This window comes from Carettochelys insculpta, chromosome 2 (assembly GCF_033958435.1).
Source record: "Carettochelys insculpta isolate YL-2023 chromosome 2, ASM3395843v1, whole genome shotgun sequence".
Taxonomy (NCBI): Eukaryota; Metazoa; Chordata; order Testudines; family Carettochelyidae; genus Carettochelys; species Carettochelys insculpta.
This window is the reverse complement of record NC_134138.1, coordinates 14,996,758-15,015,433: the sequence shown is the minus strand read 5'-3', so window position 1 is coordinate 15,015,433 and position 18,676 is coordinate 14,996,758. Positions and strand designations below refer to the sequence as shown.

General features: G+C 44.6%; 1 protein-coding gene across 2 annotated transcripts in view; it reads right to left on the bottom strand.

The window, feature by feature from the left end:
• The window catches only part of FAM135B (family with sequence similarity 135 member B), a 225,073-nt gene that overhangs the window by 84,106 nt on the left and 122,291 nt on the right, over nucleotides 1-18,676 (bottom strand). For both annotated transcript variants that reach the window (XM_074986620.1, XM_074986621.1), the window contains exon 7: nucleotides 17,051-17,177. In XM_074986620.1, the coding sequence (XP_074842721.1) occupies nucleotides 17,051-17,177 (127 nt within the window). The remainder of the gene's footprint in view (nucleotides 1-17,050; nucleotides 17,178-18,676) is intronic.

The following is an 18,676-nucleotide window of genomic DNA, read 5'->3' as shown; positions in this document are numbered from 1 at the left end:
CGACATGATAGCGGTTTTCAGGTATCTAAAAGTGTGTCATAAGGAGGGGGAGAAAACTTGTTCTTTTTGGCCTCTGAGGATAGAACAAGAGGCAATGGACTTAAACTGCAGCACGGGAGGTTTAGGTTGGACATTAGGAAAAAGTTCCTAACTGTCAGGGTGGTCAAATAGTGGAATAAATTGCCAAGGAAGGTTGAGGACTCTCCATCTCTGGCGATATTTAAGAACAGGTTAGATAGATGTCTATCAGGGATGGTTTAGACAGTACTTAGTCTTGCCATTGGGGCAGGAGGCTGGGTTCGATGGCCTCACGAGGTCCTTTCCAGTCCTAGTGTTCTATGATTTTCTGTTCTTTTTCTTCATTTTCTCAGCCATAGTATAGGGCTTATTACTCCTAACTGACCTGGAGATGTATTCCGTTAGCCTCAGTCATAGGAGCCCATGTTTTTGATGCTGGGAGATCTGCATTCTACTACTGCTGGTGCAAGGGAATATTTCAATGGCCACAGCTGTCACTATGCTATACCAACTGAGTTCTAACTTGTCACCACAATACCATTGTTTGACATGCATGCAACCACCCACCATATTACAAAGAAGAAAGGTAATTAATAACAAACAAGAAGCATTTTTTCCTGCTTAAAACATTCAGAAGTTCCTGTTGTCTTCTGCATCAACAATAGCAACTAATCAGAAACTTCCCTAGGTATGTTACTTTAAGGCAAATTACAGTCATGAGCTACAATTCACTGAAATGAACAGGAAACTTCTGAATACCAGGTGCTGTATAAATTTGAATAAATATTCCATTTTCACTTATTTGTTTCATACCTTGGCAGTCACCTACTATATTATGCATAACTCATATGCAGGCCTTCAAGTAAGATCAAGTTAAAGAAAATAACATTTCATGAGCCACAGAGTAGTTCAGCGTGTACTTTTCAGGTAATTATTTTATATTTTACTACAATATTTCCAGTGAGTTTAGCACTGGGGGAAGGTGCTGGACTGACAGCTCTGGACAGTTGGGCACTATTTATCCACAGAAATAGTGTCGCTTGTTCAATGGACACAGTACTTCCTACCCCACACCCCAACTCCACCCCCATGAACATCTCAGATGTATTGTGGAGGAGCTGCCTTTGGGTGTTGAGAAAATAACTCCACTTATCAGTTCTTTGGCTTATCAACTCTTGAAGTCAAGACATGTGACAATCAATATTAACTGAAAGGATGGTTCTCAGCTGCCCACCCAAAAGCTGCCAAATATAATGACTTCTAGTCAGAATTCCCATGGGAAATGTGAATGGGTGAGTGAGTCCCCCAATCTCAAGTCTGCTATTTTCTCTTACAGAGAGGGAATTTTGGAGCTCCAAAGGAAGGACACTCAGAGGATAAAATGACCCATAAAACACCTTTTTAAGAAGCATGCCTGAAACAGCCTGGATGCTGTAATTAGAGTTGTGAACTACTCAGTAACAAAGGCCATAACATAGTTGAATTTAACATCTCTATAGATGGGTAAATACCAAAGAAACTCGTCACAAGAACACTTCACTTAAGAAAAAGGAACTACTGAAAAGCGAGGGAAGAGCAGTCCCAAGAATGGCCCATATGTAAATGGCATGGAAACTTTTTGAAATCATGGTATAACAGAGGTTTTAACTAAATGTATACCCAAAAATAAAAACAAATTGAACCGACAAGAGGACCAAAATAAAAATGCCACCATTGCTAAACATAGAATAAAATTGATGGCTGGAGATAGAAAAAGGCATCCTTTAACAATGGAAGTAAAATTCTAATGAGGACAATAGACAGGAGCCTAAATGCTAGCAATTCAAGTGTAAAAGTACAGTTAAACAGGCCACAATATAATTCAAACAGCAAAAAATATAATTCAAACAGCAAAAAAGACACAAAAATTCTAACAGTAGTTTCTTAAGAACATCAGAAGCAGGACACTTGCCAATCAAACAGTGAGCCAACATGGTAAAGGAGCACTCTGGTAAAACAAGGCACTTGCAGAGGAATTCTTTGTTTTGGTCCTCACTGAAGAAGAAGTCAGGGAGAGTCCTATACCTCAGCCAATTGTTTTACGTGACAAATCTGAGCAACTGGCCTCGATGGAGGTAATTATAGAGGAGGTTTTAGAAGAAACTGATAAATTAGTCTGTAATAAGTCACCAGAACCAGAGGGCATTTACACAAGAGTTCTGAAAAGATTCAAATACGAAATTGCAGAACTACCCACTGTGGAATAAGTTATCACTCGAATCAGCCTCCACACTAGATGACTGGAGGATAGCTAACGCAGTTTCTATTTTCTTTAAAAAGATTCCAGAGGCAATCCTGGAAAAGACAGGCCAGTAAATCTAACCTTAGTATCAGGCATACTGGTTGACACTATAATAAAGAAGAGAATGGTCAGAAACATAGAAATGAATGTGTCATGATGCAGAAGAGTCAACTCAGGTTTTCTAAAGGGAAACCATACTTCACCAATCTACCAGAATTCATTGAGGGATCAACAAACATGGACAAGAGTGATCCTGTTCATAAAATGTACTTAGATTTTCAGAAAGTCTTCAACAACACCTCCCACCAAAACTCTCAGCAAAGTAAGCAGTCATGGAGTTAGAGGATGGTACTCTCATGGATCAATACTTAGTTAAATAGGTAGAAAACAAAGAACAGGAATAAACGGTAACTTTTCACAATGGAGAGAGGTAAATAATAAGATCCCCCAAGGACTTGTACTGGGACCTGTCCTGTTCATTAGGTTAAAAAATGAACTGGAAAATAAAGTGAACAATGGGGTAGCAAAGTTTGCAATAGATAAAAAATTATTCAAGATAAGACAAAGCTGAATGCAAAGAGTTATAAAGGATCTCACAAAACTAGCTGACTGGGCAAAAATGGGCAACTGAAATTCAAGGTTGATAAAGCACATTGAAAAACAACATCCCAAAAATAAATACAATATGTTAAGGTCTAAATCTGTTCTAACTACTAAGTTCTTAGAATCATCATGGGTAGTCCTCAGGGAACCTCTTCTCTTTGTCCAGTGGCTTCAAAAAAGAATAAAAAAAAAAAGGAAAAAAAAAACTAAAAGAATGTTAGGAACCAGGGTGCAGGTGCTGCATTAGATTTCTAGCTATTTTAATCAGACTGGCAATTGTAACAAATGACAGCAAATTCCCTTGTGTTTCTAGGGGACACAGACTAATAAGAAAGAAAAGGCTGGCACTTTCTATGTGCATGTACAATAAGCAGGTACAGACAAAACTCCCAGTATGAGAAAGAGTACCCAGATCAGGAAAATTGAGCTTTCCATGGAAAACTCCAGCAGAAACAATTTCTATATTGATGATCGATCTGTCAAGGAGAGCCAGCAGGTTCTAACATCTGGGAGGGTGTAAGAATGTCTGCAGTTGCACCTGGTACTTATCTCTAGGAATTGTATATGCTCTGACATTGATAATTTTCCTGGTAGTTTCAATAAGGCCGCTAAAAGACACATGCTCCTGTAATCGCAAGTTTTATTTGCTGTGGTTTCATGTGCTCCTATAAAGTCTAAACCTAGAACACACAGAGAGAATTCTTTTGAATTTCAGAGTGAAGCCACCAGAGCTGAACTCACTGTATTATAGTTAACATTCATTAGAATACAACATTACAATGGTCTTGTCCTGGATCTGTGTCAGACTTTTAGCCTACAATCGCCCAAGACTTCCATTTATTTTTTAAATTTGGTTCATTAGCTTTCTTCCAGTTTTCTGGAAATTTTCCAGTATGCCAAGAGGTATTGAAAATCAACATTAATTTGCCCAGTGGCTCCACAGACAGATCTTTAAAACTTTTGGGTAAAAGTTATCTAGAGCTGCTGATTGTAAAGTGTCTAACTTTCATATCTGCTACCATTTCTATCTAGCTATGGACAACTAACACTGTCAGGATTCTTTTTGCTCTTTGTACGTCCAAAACAAAACCTTCCTTATTGTCCTAGCTTTGCCAGCCACACATTTCTTCTTGTGCTCCTTTGCTTCCCCTACCCATTTTGAGAACTCTGAACCCTATGTTGCAGAGAACACAGCCCATACTTGGCACCTTTTGGCATGACTGTGTTATAATTCACATAAACAGTACAAGTCTTTCCTATTCATTCTGCATAATTTGTTATTGGCACAGTGGCTGTTAACGAGGATGCATGTCATGGGAAGATCTGTTTCCAGAAAACAAGAACAAGTGGTGGGAAAAAACAGGGATTCTTTCCTCTCCCTTCTCGGCCTTGGCATCACTATCTGGGATACATGCCAGTGGCAAAGAGTTTGCATCTAGATGATGGCTCTCCTCCATTCTGGGGCTGGCATCTGTTCTGTTGCTGGAAAGGCAAGTCAGCTCAGAAGCTGTAAGAGCTGAAAAGAATTCTGTTCTTGTCAATCTGTGGGAATTCCTGTGGCGTGCATTAGGATATGGGGGTAATTTTCAGGAAAGTACAACTGGAAAGAATACCTAGGGGAAAGAAAACCTGTCCCATGGTGCACTAGATACACAGACAGTTAATCAGTTATTCCCATTGCTGTTGCTTGAGAATAACCATATTCCTCTCTCCAATAACTTATCCTACTTAAGGGCAGGAAGCAGAAGGACTTGTCCACAGCCACCTCTTTAAGCTCTCTGAGCAACCAACACTGAAATTTGAATATAGGTGAAAATATATGTGCAAAAATTCACTACATAAAGTGCTCAGTTGTTGAATGAAACTATTATGAAGCTCACAACCAAGCCACATGGAAAATTGACCATTATTTCTCTTCCCGTCATTCTGATAGTTGCCCTGACTGTGAGTTATCTGACCACAAGTGAAAAGCACTACTTACTTGATGCAGAGACTTTAGCAGAGAGTAGCTTTTTCCTGATTAATGCAATAGACCTAATCAGCTCCCAGAAGTCCCAAAATGTGAATCATTAACTTCATAGCATTTTATTTATCATTTTCAAAATGGTCAGAATGAATAGCTCTTGAGACTTTTTATCCACTGAGCAGGAGCAACAGGGCTGCTACCTCACAAACCTCATCCATGAATTTCAAATACTGGAGTGATTAGAGCTATCTTTGTAACCATGGCTATAAAAGGGTAATTCATTTTCCATACTGAATAAGTCTTTGGTTTCCTTGTTGCTCCTGACAATGCAATGGGGATGCATTAGGTATCTGATTTTCAGTAACTGAAATTTGAGATCCTGTACATGGTGACATAGCAAGTTATACTGAAAGCATGAAACAGAATGAAAGAGTCTGGACTTCCTCGTTTCACAGCCTTTAAGAAAGCACTGAAGCTTGTGTTGAAAAAATAATATAACACAAACATGGACAAACAGGGGTTTATGTGCAAATGCTTTCAAATTTCAGGGTGGGAGGTACTATTCCTCTTTTACACCCCACACAAACATCTTCCCAAATTTGGCAGTACCCCCTGATCTCTCCCCTCACCACAGCATCCACAGGTTAATCAGAGGTATACAGTACAAAGTATCACATACAGGTCATGGTCCAAAAGCTTTTTTTATTGCCTGTGACCTGTCCATGACTTTACTAAAAATGACTAATCCATAGCCTTAGTCATAGTGAACGTGCCCTACAAATTATCCTGGACAAGTTCTCAGAGATAACCAAGTAGTTTGGACTCACCATCAGCTTGGAAAACAATGAAGTCCTCTTCCAACCAGATCATCAGCTACATCACTGACCCAAACAGCACCAATGAAGGTATGAAACTACAAAACATTAATCTCTTTACATATCAACTGATAGTTCCCTGGATCAAGAACTATCAAACAGATTATGAAGCACAACCCAGGCTTTTGGAAGAGGTCACCATAGGTTACCCAACCAGCATATCTTCAAAATGGGAACAAAACTAATGATATCCAATGCAATGATGATGACATCACTTTTATACACAGAAACATGGATGGTGCGTCTACACTAGCAAGTACATTTGAAAGTGAGGTCAAAAGATGGCCTTCTTCTGAAATAACCTGCAGAGCGTCTACACATGTTCCATGGTCTTTTGAAAGTAACTTCGAAGGAACTGGGCCATTCCATCAAAGTTGGTCCTCCAGTCCCACGGCGTGAAGACCGCCCCCTTTGGAAAGATTATTTTGAAAGAGAGCAAGTGTAGATTCTCCCTGGATGGCTATTTCGAAAGAGGAAGTTTTCCATGGCAGTGATCAGCTGGAAGAGGTGGCGCTGCTCACAGCACAAGCAGAACTCTATGGCTCTGACTTTCAGCATAATTTAACGAAGCAGGCTCCCACAAACTCCCAGGCAGAAAGCTGACAGTGTGCAAGCAGCAGGGAACCCACACTGCTCTCCAACACACTCCCAGCTGCGAGGCCCCAGCAAGCCCACCTTGCTCCTCAGCACCATGTCCAGCACCCCAGACCTCTACTCATCCCAGGGGCCCTCCCAGGACAGCGGGGAGTCTTCCCAGGAGGGAACCCAGGTCCCAAAGTGCCAGGCCCCCTCATGGACAGAGACCGAGCTGTAGGACCTTCTTGCCCTCTGGGAAGACAAGAAGGTCCTGCACCAGACGGGGGTCCGGTGCTGCAATGCCATGGTGTTTGAGTGCCTCTCCAAGGGTCTCACTGGCTGAGACCACCCCACCCGCACCCCGGACCAGGTGAGGTCAAAGGTGAAGAAGCTCTGACAGAGCTATTGCAGGGCCAGGGCTGGGAAGTTGGGGGCAGCGCCCACGAGCTGCCCCTACTTTAAAGAACTTCACTGCTTCCTTGGGCCCAAGGAGGCAGGATCCCCCGCCGTGGTCCTTGACACCACAGACTCTGACACAGAGCTAGAGTCCAAGATGGGGATGGAGGGAGAGGACCTCTTGGGACTGGTGGACAGCACCAGGCACCCACATATGGTCAAGCTGCTCCAGACCATCAACGATGACGAGGGCTCAAGCAAGGGGGCCCTTGTCATCAATGTCCCATCCAGCCTGTCCAGCCGAGCCCCCTCCAACTGAGTTCCTGGAGGGACCCAGAGGAATGTGCCATGTATGCCGTTCACCGCAGGGCTCGGGGAAGGGGCATTCAGTCCCGCCCAGGTGCCGTAGCCCATCCACACAGCCATTGGCTCTGGGGCACATGTAGGCCAGATGGCCCTGCTCCCCCGGCCTCAGAACTGAAAACCAGAAATGGCCTCTTTTCTGGTTCTGATGTTCACATATTTGAAATCTCTTGGGAATAACTAACTTCATATTATTTCCACTGTCTTGAATAGAAGCAAATAGGACAAGCTTCCACGATTTTTTTTTGTCATCATATGTGAATTGTGGTCACTAACAGGCCTCACTCTCAAATGCTGATCCTATTATGGATCATGATATGGCTTGTCTCTGCCCTTGCCATAGCTACAACAAGCAACCAATGACAGGCATTGAAGTAGCCATTAATAAAGTCTGCTCCTCTTGCATGGTTGTTAGATTAGCAGGATTGTAATACCAACAGGAAACCATCGACAGTTCTGTATAAATATTAACTAACAATCTTCATTTTATTATGAGCTAAAATTAAGCAGCAATTATCCCAAATGGTCTTCAGACTCTAGTTAGGGTTGCCAACTTTCTGTTTACCCTGTTCCTTTCCCCAAACCCTGTCTGAGGCCCTGCCACACACTCACTCCAACCCTGCTCCCTCCATCATTCACTCCTCCCCTCCCTTGCCCACTTCCTCATTTTCACAATTCTGGGAAGAGATTGGGATGTAGGCTGGGTGGGGGAGATCTGAGGTGGGAACTCAGGTGGGCCAGAAATGAGGGGCTCAGGCGTAGGAGGTAGCTGCAAATGGGAGTAAAAGACTGGGGTGCAGGAGGAGGTGCACTGGGGGTGTGTGCACTGGGCCAGAGATGAGTGGCTCAGAGTACAGGATGGAGGCTCAGAGCTGGGTCAGGAAGTAGGGGTGTAGAAAGGGTCTTGAGGTGTCAGCAGCACCTGGGAAGCAGCAACATCTCCTTCTGGCTCCTAGATGAAGGTATGGCCAGGCACCATTGCACAGTGCTCCCACCTGCAAGCGCTACCCCTGCAGCTCTCATTGGCTGCTGTGACCAGCCAAGGGAAGCTGAGAAGCCACACCCCCAAACCTGCCTATACCGAGAAGCCAGAAGCAGATGCTGACAGATTCCAGGGAGACACATGGAACGGGGCAGACATGCACATTGTAGGTGACCAAATAGATTTTCAACGGCCTGGTCAGTGGTGCTTACTGAAGCCACCAGATTCAATTTTCGATCAGACATTCCACTCGAAAACCAGACCACTGACAACCATAATCCTGAAGCTTAAACATGCTTTTCAATACCCCAAAAAGCAGAGCATTAGAATGGGGCATTCTCTCTTACAGTCACAGCACATCCAGAATGGACATTTATTAGGTTCCCTGACACTGCTCATTAAGATTCAAATTAGTAACATCAAACGGTGCCTGTTCTTTTCTTACGCCAGCCACTGCATAAGTATTTTAAGTGTCCTCCTTTGGATATTAAAAAATATTTCTGAATGTTTGACTGACATTAAGAAGCGGCGTGGGGGCCCAAAAAACACAGACCAATTCCAATCTAAAATTAACATCCAGGAATCAAATTCTGCTCAGAATTATACCTGTGAAACTCCTTCCCACAAATGAGTCAGTTGATCTCAATTCCACAGGTGCAATTCCAGATGGATGCCACAGAAGGGAACGGATATGCTCCTGAGTTGCACAGGCATACAGAAGTTTAAAAGCATGTGCCAAGCTAGTAAACTGGCCTTTTTTTTAAGTTATAATAAACCACAGAAACTATTGCACAAAGGAACAACAAAAAGTAATGAAATCTATCAGATCCTGCAGGCATTTCAGGTCTCTAGAGAGAAAACTCAGTTTCCTCTTTGATTGGATTACGTTTTCTTTTTTCAGCAGGGGGCATAAGAGCCCTCAAGCCCTTGGTGAGTTTCAAAGGAAGAGAAAAATGCAAAGTAAGTGCTGTTTAAAAAGAAACAACTGGGCTTTAGTCCTTCTTTTGCAAAGCTAACACCTTTCTTTCTTTTTGATATATTTTTTCTAGGTCAGCAGGTTCCAGACGCCATAGCCAGCAAAGAGGAAATCCTCAGAAAAAGATTTGATGAAAAGTAGCAGGAAAAATGTTTGCTGACTGGCTGGAAATTAAAAGAATCAGGAAACAAAGTTGAACAGGTGCATAGTGGCATTAGAAAACTTATTTCTGACACATAACGGGTCATTGGATAGCTATAGTACTTTCCAATAAGAATGTAAATTTTCTGTTAAATCTGTGTTTTGATGAAAAAAATGGACATTTGTGTTGAAAATATCTTTTTTCATGGAAAATATCTGCTGTCCACAAAAAAACCCAACATTTGAAAACTAAATTATATTTGCCCCCAAACTGATATTTTAAGTTTGAAATGGTGCCATTACATCTCAGGGAAGTTTGACAAAGCTGACAGTCTCCGTGGTCCCTGGTCAAAGTATGTGCCGAGGGTGGCACCATACCCCAAAAGGAGTGGGGCCTCAGGAATAAGTGGTTGGGACAGGAGCAGACAGCTCTCAGTGCTGCCTGGAACATGGTGCTACATACGCCCTGCCCTTGGAGTCACACAGAGAGTACAGTACCACATTCTCATAGTGATTTAAAGGGCCTGGGGCTCTGGCTACTGCCACTGCTGTAATTCTGGTGGTAATGGCCTTTGACTTTCTGAGCCATGGAGCAATTGCCCTCTTGCTCTACCCTCTCTGTGGTAGTTCAGGGTGCCTTATGTTCCCATTCCCTTCTGTAGGATGGGCTGTCTGGCATGGGTCTCTAGTGATGGATCACAGTTGGGGACTTCTAGGAAATACACTTCTCCCCTCTTGAAGAAGAGAGAAAGAGGTGAATCATGGGAGATGTAGACTCACCAGAGAACCTGGCCCATAATACACAATGGGAGCATAAGTGACCAAAATGGCAACAGCCATGAGGCATGGTGACACCATTTTGAATTGTAGTATTTCAATTTGAGGCTCAGATAATTTGCTTTGGGATATTTTGACAAGAAGTTTTGATATATAAAGTTACCATATGGATAATTACTCCATCCAGGACAGGGTAAGAATTTTAGAACCTCCAACTCAAAGAATTAAATAAAAGCGCAAGAGAAATAAAAATTATGACATTCATGGATCATTCAAAACACTGAAATGACACAATCTGAAAGAATAAAATTACAGAGACTATGTGGGCATTGCAGGAAGTACCAAATAGTAACAACAATAATTCAGACATGTGTTGGACGGTGAGTGTGAAAGAGGTCATGTGTGTATGTGTGTGTGTGCGCATGTGCATGTGACACAGAGAGGGGGTGTGTGACAAAGAGACAGGGTGTGACTTTGTGTGTGAGAAACAGTGTGTGTGATAGCTGCTGCCAGTTAAGTTTCTGAGAAATGTCATGTGTTGTCTCTTTAACACATGGAAAGCTGCCCTGCTTTGAATCTGGGTCCTGTTGTTTCCCCTCCCCTGTTTTGCAGAGATGGGTAGCAGGGTGGAGGGGGAGAGAAGTGTGTATTTTACACAGAGTATTTGAATGCATGAAAATCATCTCAAGCTAAAAAATGTTCTGCCTGTTTAAGAAAGGGACTCACCCTTCAGCATTAACGGCAGAGGACAGACAGCAAAAGCCTTCCCAAGCCAGGCTCTCTCTCCTCTCCCCTGCTCTGAGGAGGTGAGCACAGGGGCCGAAGAAGGTGGGAGAGGGAGACAGACAGAAAGACAGAGCGTGTGACCTGGCTGCTGAGGAAAACTATTTCATATTGGAACAGCTCAGAGTTCTCCCTTAGATGGATGGTGTGTGTCTCCCTCCCTTTTCCCCTGCTCTGCAGAGATGGGGCACAGAGGAAGGACTCCCTGACATCGGCACTGCCTTCCTCCTACCCAACTCCAGCTCTGCGCAGCTACCTTCAGACATGGGGGAAGGGGCACCTGACAACCAGTAGCGTGTGTACCTCTCATGTGTGGCCACATATGCACACAGCTTACAGAGAACACAGGCAGTGTAACCATATGAGTACAGTCAGCAGTGACTGTGGCACAAGGACATATTTATGGGTCTCGGTAGGGTGGCACTAAGGGATGGTAAATGCAGGCTGCCACTTGCCCTTGTCAAATATCTACTCAACTTGAGACTCTCACTCCCAGCTCCAAGAGCAGATGTTGCCTAGAACTACAATGGTCCCTCTAGTACAGGGGTTAACAACTGCAGCTCTGGAGCCACTTGCACCTCTGAGAGCTGCCGCTGATGACTTCTCTTGCAGCTCCCTGCCCTACCCCCACCCCCAGCTGAAATAATGGAACTCAATTGAATTGGTTTAACGGATGACAGGGCGGTGGGAAGGATCTGGCCATTAAACCAATACAGTTGAGTTCCATTATTTCAGCAGGGCCAGGGCAGGGAGCCGTTTGTGCTGCACCTGGGGGAAGTGAGCAGGGGGAGGAGTGGCTGAGTCTACCCCTGCTGGAGCAGTGCAGTCAGGCTAAGAAGGAGGAAGAGACTTGAGGAGGCCTCCAGGGAGTTGAGTGCATGCAGGGGGAGAGCAGCAGGTGGGTAAGATCCAGGCGCAGTGGACAGGCTGGGGCAGGGCAGCAGAGGCGGGTTAAGCCTGGGGATGAGACAGCTGCTTTGGGACTGAAAAAGGTTAAACCTGGGGGTGGGGAGGTGGTTTGGGGCGGAGAGGGGTTAAGGCAGGGGGCAGGTATGCAGGAGAGGGGGAAAAGCTTGCGGACAGGGAGCAGATTTGGGGCTGAGGTGGGTAAAGCCTGGAGATGGGGGCAACATCTTTCTAAGGCTACGTGTACACTAGCCCCAAACTTCGAAATGGCCATTCAAATGGCCATTTCGAAGTTTACTAATGAAGCGCTGAAATGCATATTCAGCGCTTCATGAGCATGCGGGAGGCCGCGGTGCTTCGAAATTGACGCGGCTCGCCGCCGCGCAGCTCGTCCCAACGGGGCTCCTTTTCAAAAGGACCCCAGTTACTTCAAAGTCCCCTTATTCCCATGAGCAGATGGGAATAAGGGGACTTCGAAGTAACCGGGGTCCTTTCGAAAAGGAGCCCCGTCTGAACGAGCCGTGCGGTAGCGAGCCACGTCAATTTCGAAGCACCGCAGCCGCCCGCATGCTAATGAAGCGCTGAATATGCATTTCAGCGCTTCATTAGTAAACTTCAAAATGGCCATTTGCGTGGCCATTTTGAAGTTTGGGGCTAGTGTAGACACGGCCTAACTGGTACAAATCATTGCGTGCACTGTTCTTAAAATAGGGGTTACAAAAATACGGTTTGATGTTATTTATTAAGAATTGTCTCGTATTCACATGCACTATGGGTCTTGAAGTATTGATTTTGTAACTGAATTGGAAAGAATGGCTCTTCTCCCTATTTTCTCCCCTGCTATAGTAGCTCAAAATTACTCAGGTTCGAAGGAGTGGTATGCTTGAAATAAAAGAGCTGCAAATAACAGAAGGAATGGCGCCTTTTTCTGCATCAAAACCTGGTATAACTCGATGTTTCTACCCAGTGCCATTTTTTGTAATAAAAAGAGGAGCTGGTACTCAGCTGGGGCTGCCAAGGTGCTGGTACTCAGTACCAACAAGTACCAGCACAAAACAACACCGCTTTATGTAACTCCTGAGAAAACATGAAAAAAATGCAGCTAGCTTGGACACATGATTTGGAAGAGACTGGCAGGACTAACAGGACACTGCCCTCATTTTAATCACAGCATGAATTATTACTGTTCTACTAAGCTGGGAGATGAGGGAACTGTCAGTAGTGTTCTGAGGTCACTTGGAGGGAGATGGGGAAATTGGACAGGTACGATCTGCTGCTGACATTTAATTACTCTCCTCATTGAGAAGCAAGAAGCTCAGAATGTGAAACGCAAAGTGTCTGTCACCAGCGGTGGCACCTCAGCTTCCCACGGGTGGAACATTAGCAGAGAAAGCAGTGAGAGGGAGTGATGGAAAACAGCCTTCTTTTCAAATGAAGACAGGGACTATTTTGTGGGCTTTTTTTTTTAATAAGACAAAGGGGAAAAAAAGTCAAGCCAACGTCACCGGGAACTTTTAATGTGATATTTTGGGGCCTTGACGGAGAATTAGATATCAGGCTTTCCTATTGTTTTGTTCCATTTTTATAGAAAATAATAAATAATGTATGTGATTGCATAATAATGAAATGCCACAAAATCTGGGACTGGTGTGTTAATATTAAAGCTATCTACCTAGCTGTCAATAGATGCCTGGAAGGGGTGGTATAGTTGTAGCAGCAAAAGCAGCTTTCAGCACACTTTTGGTTTCAGTAGGTACAGAAAACCATAGTGTACCTACAGCTCTAGGTTCAACCCCATTGAAGCTGACTGAGCTTCTCGCCTCCAGGTAGTGCTAGTGCCTGAGGGACCTTCTGTTGCAGCTGAGTTCTCAGCATGCAGAAAAATATTTCAGAGCATTTTTTTGTAAGTAGCAAAGAATTGGCCAAAATCTCCTCTTTCTCCCCAGTCCCATACAAGTGCTGCCCTGCAAGGATTTGTCCATGCTAGGGATCTACATCAGGTTTAATTGCTGTAGGGTGGATCCTCAAGCAGCTGCATCAAGCTAGCTGTAATCTACAGCAGTGTCTCTCAACCAGGGGTACGTGCACCCTGGTGATACACAGAGGTCTTTCAGGGGATATAGGCTGCAAAAAGGACTAGCAAAGCCAGATCAAACTAAAAATTAATCCAATGATTTGTTTATACTCTTCCATATACTATACACAGAAACATAAGTAAAATATTTATATTGCAGATGATTTATTATATAATGATATGGTAAAAACTAGAAAATATGCAATTGTTCAGAACAATGTGCTGTGACACTTCTGTATTTTTATGTCTGATTCTGTAAGCAAGTCGCTTTTACATGAATTGAAATGTGAGTGCACACAAGCCAAATCAGATTCCTGAAAGGGGTACAGTAGATTGGAAAGACTGGAAAACACTGATAGACAATGTGGAAAAAGGTAAAAGAGTGCATTGAGATAAGCGTCTTTGCGACTAGCTGTTGTCTGCACCTTGTAATCAAGACCCAACCTAGAGATATTGTATATGCAGTCAGCTAAGAGCTGTGGGATTCTTTGGGATAAGACACATCTTACTTCCCTTGACATCCATGGCACAATTTCTACCAATTGCAGCTATGCATTTGTTACAATAAAAGTAGCATCAGCACTCATGAGCCGTGTCTACACGTGCACGCTACTTTGAAGTAGCGGCACTAACTTCGAAATAGCGCCCATCACGGCTACACGTGTTGGGCACTATTTCGATGTTAACATCGACGTTAGGCGGCGAGACGTCGAAGCCGCTATCCCCATGAGGGGATAGGAATAACGCCCTACTTCGACGTTCAACGTTCAACGTCGAAGTAGGGACCGTGTAGTCGTTGCGCGTCCCGCAACATCGAAATTGCGGGGTCCTCCATGGCGGCCATCAGCTGAGGGGTTGAGAGATGCTCTCTCTCCAGCCCCTGCGGGGCTCTATGGTCACCGTGGGCAGCAGCCCTTAGCCCAGGGCTTCTGGCTGCTGCTGCTGCAGCTGGGGATCCATGCTGCATGCACAGGGTCTGAAACCAGTTGTCGGCTCTGTGGATCTTGTGTTGTTTAGTGCAACTGTGTCTGGGTGGGGCCCTTTAAGGGAGCAGCTTGCTGTCGAGTCCGCCCTGTGACCCTGTCTGCAGCTGTGCCTGGCACCCTTATTTCGATGTATGCTACTGTGGCGTGTAGACGTTCCCTCGCAGCGCCTATTTCGATGTGGTGCTACGCAACGTCGATGTTGAACATCGACGTTGCCAGCCCTGGAGGACGTGTAGACGTATTTCGATGTCACTACATCGAAATAAGCTATTTCGATGTAGCATTCACGTGTAGACGTAGCCATGATCAGACAGTCAGACAAGGCACGTCAGAACTTGTGAGACAGAAGCCTGCACAATCCAGAGTAAAGTATATAGCATCCACCTCATGCTGTGTGGAGCTGACACAGGACCAGATGCTCTTCTGGAGTAAATCGACATGGCTTGCTGGACTTAACCGAGCTATATCAATTTGTACTAGCTAGTCCCTTAAATCCAATAATAAAAATAGGGAGCAAACCAGTAACCCCTTACTGTGTTTTCACTCCAGTTTTCTTCAGATTCAGAGCATGTAAATCGCCACAAAATCAGTTAAGCATTATGCCTGGCAGTGCATCCAGCTACAGGATAGGACTCCTACACTGCTTCTGCTTCCTCTCATCCATGGGAACCATTCTCCACTCATTACTGTACTGGGCTAGCTTCCATGCGTGGCCTTTCAGCATTCACAGAAAGTAAACATTCAGATCAGGAATAAATGTCCTAAAAAGGATCCAAAGCCAAAGCAAAATACGCCTGATCACCTATGCTGTTGAGCTGCGGTTCAGCAGGTTGCTAAAACAATAGCCGCTTAGAGGGCTATAAGTAAGGGTATGATTTTGTCACAAAGGTTATGGATTCCATGACTTTAATAGACATCTCTGACTTCTTCCCCCACTCATCTGGCCAGGCAGTCCATCCCTGGAGTTGAAAGTGAGGCCAGCAGTCAGTTCTCGTGGCTGGAGCAGCAATGTTCCTGGAGCTGCACCCAGAGATGCAGTGGAGCTGGAGCAGGAAGGAGCTGGAGTCATGGCCAGTCAGCCCCCACTGCAGGAGCAAGGTTCGACCTCCTCCACAAGAGTGGCAGTGGGACTGACAGCCAATGCAGGTCCCTGGCTCCATGCCCTGCAAGGGGTGGGGCAAACAGTAGAAGGGGCGGAACCAAGGGCAGAAGAGGTGGGGCCTAAGGCAATTAGCCCTGAGTGCCCCCTACCCAGCCACGTGGAGTGGTGGAGCAGCACTGCTGTGGCACTTCAAAGGGGCTCAGGTCCATTGCCCTTCCCGTTGCCAGGCCTGAGCAGTGGTCACCCCTTGTCGCAGGAGTAGTGGCCACTGGGCTCCTAGGGATGGAGAAGTGGTTGGCAGTCAGTCCCCATGGGTGGAGGAAGCAGAGCTGCAGCAGCCACAGCAGGCTCAGCAGTTAGTACTCCCCCCCACCCTGACAACTGGGAAGTTGACAGTGAGGGTAGGATGAGGCTGAAGAGCTCCAGCAGTGTTCCTGTGCATGCTCAATACAAGCCAAGCAGCAAATCAAGGGTTGCGGGGACATGACCCTGCATGCCCCACAAAACATCACCTCTGCCCCCTCTGCCGTCAGGTAATTTTAGTAAGAATCACAGATAGGTCACTGGATTTTGTGAGTTTGTGTTTATTGCCCACAACCTGACTTTTCCTAAAAACACCCAGGACAAGATCTTAACTTTAGGACCAAGTTGCTAAAGGTTTTTACTTTAGCATTTGGTAGGTTGCAGCCAAAGGCAGTGGTTTTCAATCTGTTTTCATTTGCACACTCATAAAATATTTTGAATGGAGGCATGAGCCACTCTGGAAATCTTGTCTGTTGCCTGAAAACCTCCAATAATCTGCAGACCACAGGTTGAACACCACCGTTCTACGGTAACAACAATCTTTTTGCAGACCCCTGAAATGTAGTCTGTGGACCCAAACATAGATTGAAAACTCTGGTCCAGAACCTATTAGTCCAGCTATGTCGATGCTTTTTATTGGTCACTAATAAAGCAAAAAGCTTTGTGATCAGGGTAAAGCTTATGAGAGGGAGACACTGATTTTAGGCACTGCTTTGAGCCAGGAGAGGCTCCTGAGCTGTGCTAACTCAAGAGGCATGGTGACTTGGACAATGCTCCAAAGTTACCTCCATCCTCTGAGAAGTGACAGTAATTTGCTTCTTGGCTTTTACCCACGGCAACTCACAATATCCTCGTTGGTGGCTCAGCTATGCTGGAAAAGAGTGTAGTACACAGACTGCAAGCCAAAACGTAACTATTCCATGGTTGCCTGCTTGCCCTTACCTCTGATGAAGTTGGTTTGCAATAGCCAGCTCCAAACACTAGATTCTCTAATGACATACTGAACTGGTCTGGTCCTGTCTCCAAGCTGCCTTTACCAAGCCACGACCCTTTCCCTGGACGAGCAAAACTGAAAGGAGACATAAGAGGAAAGATATTTACTAAAAATCAGAGTTACTTTAAAGTCATTTTGTCTTCCTGCTACCCACCAGGCAGAATATATTGTAGAGTTAAGAAACCCTTTTTTTCCCAAGCACTGAAATAATGTGGGGAGGGGCTGTCACAAAGATGGGGCTTTCTGTTCTCTGTTAACCTTGGGCAGTGGAGTTAATAATTGTGACCAGAGCACTCAGTGACAGGCAGCTGGGACAGCTGCTGCAGTGTTGCTAGAGTCAATATAAGCAATGCAATGCCTGCTCTTGCTGCACCAACCTCAGTTTGCCAACCATGGCTCAAGGATGCTTGAGGAGGTGATGTTACTGCATCACGGTAGTGAGGCACTTCCATTGGTGAAAGGCAAATTGAAGTTAAAGGTAACCCACACACCTACTACATACGGTTCACTGTCCCATACAGTGGCACTTAGCTCATGTACAGAGCAAAAGAACGAGGCCAGGTCTACACTTGACCTTAAAGTTGATTGTCCATACACAATTCCAGCTACAGCAATTGCGTAACTGGAATTGACTTATCTACAATCAACTTACCTGGCCATCCTGACAGAGAGAGTTTGATGGGAGAATCTCTCCTATCAGCCTCCCTTACTCCTCGCGATATTGAGTAGGGTTCAAACGTTGACTCCTTCTAGCTCGATTTTGCATGTCCCTACCAGGTGTGTGAAATTGAACCCCCAGAAGACCAGCCCTGACTGGGCTGATCTTCCAGGTAGGGAAGACATACCCTGAGTCTCCTCTACAGTCTTCACTGAAAATCTGCTGGCTTTTAGCTCAAACTGTATAGGTGCCTGCATTAAGCACCAGAGGCCTCAGGTTCCAATCAGCCTGTTAGCAGTTACACAAACACATGAATGAAGTTAATGGCTTACATCAACCTAACTCTGTAGTGCAGAACAGGTCTTTCAGAGATGAGAATTTGATTCATGGAGAAATTCAAGTGACTAGCCCAAGGTCAGAAAGTCAGTCTGTGGCAGACCCAGGAAGTGAACCCAGAGTTCAGCATTTTAACCAGGATCCTTTCTCTCTCTCTTTCTGAAGTTGCAACGATATTTATTACATCTCCTGAGGCTTTGATATGTTACTATCAGGACACTCCATAAGAAAGAGGAAACCTCCTGGTCGGCCTTGTGTTCATACTTCTTAAGTGATATGATTTAATCGGTTTTTGGAGGATGCTTCTAAGTAGGAGGCAGCATTTCAATGTTTTTATCACACCCAAAATGTGAGCTTAAAAAAAAAGCAACTTCAAAAAATAAAGGAAAAAACATTGCTCAGAATCACTTGAGAATGGAGTCTGGTTTGATCTGTTGAAAAGACTGAATCACACAAATATAAAAAAGTACTGTTACTGTATTAGAAGCCTAAACAAATGATTCCTAAATACAAAAAGAGCCTTAATTTGAATATTTTCAAAACTCTCAAAGGTTTTGATGGAGCAAAAACCATTTATTTA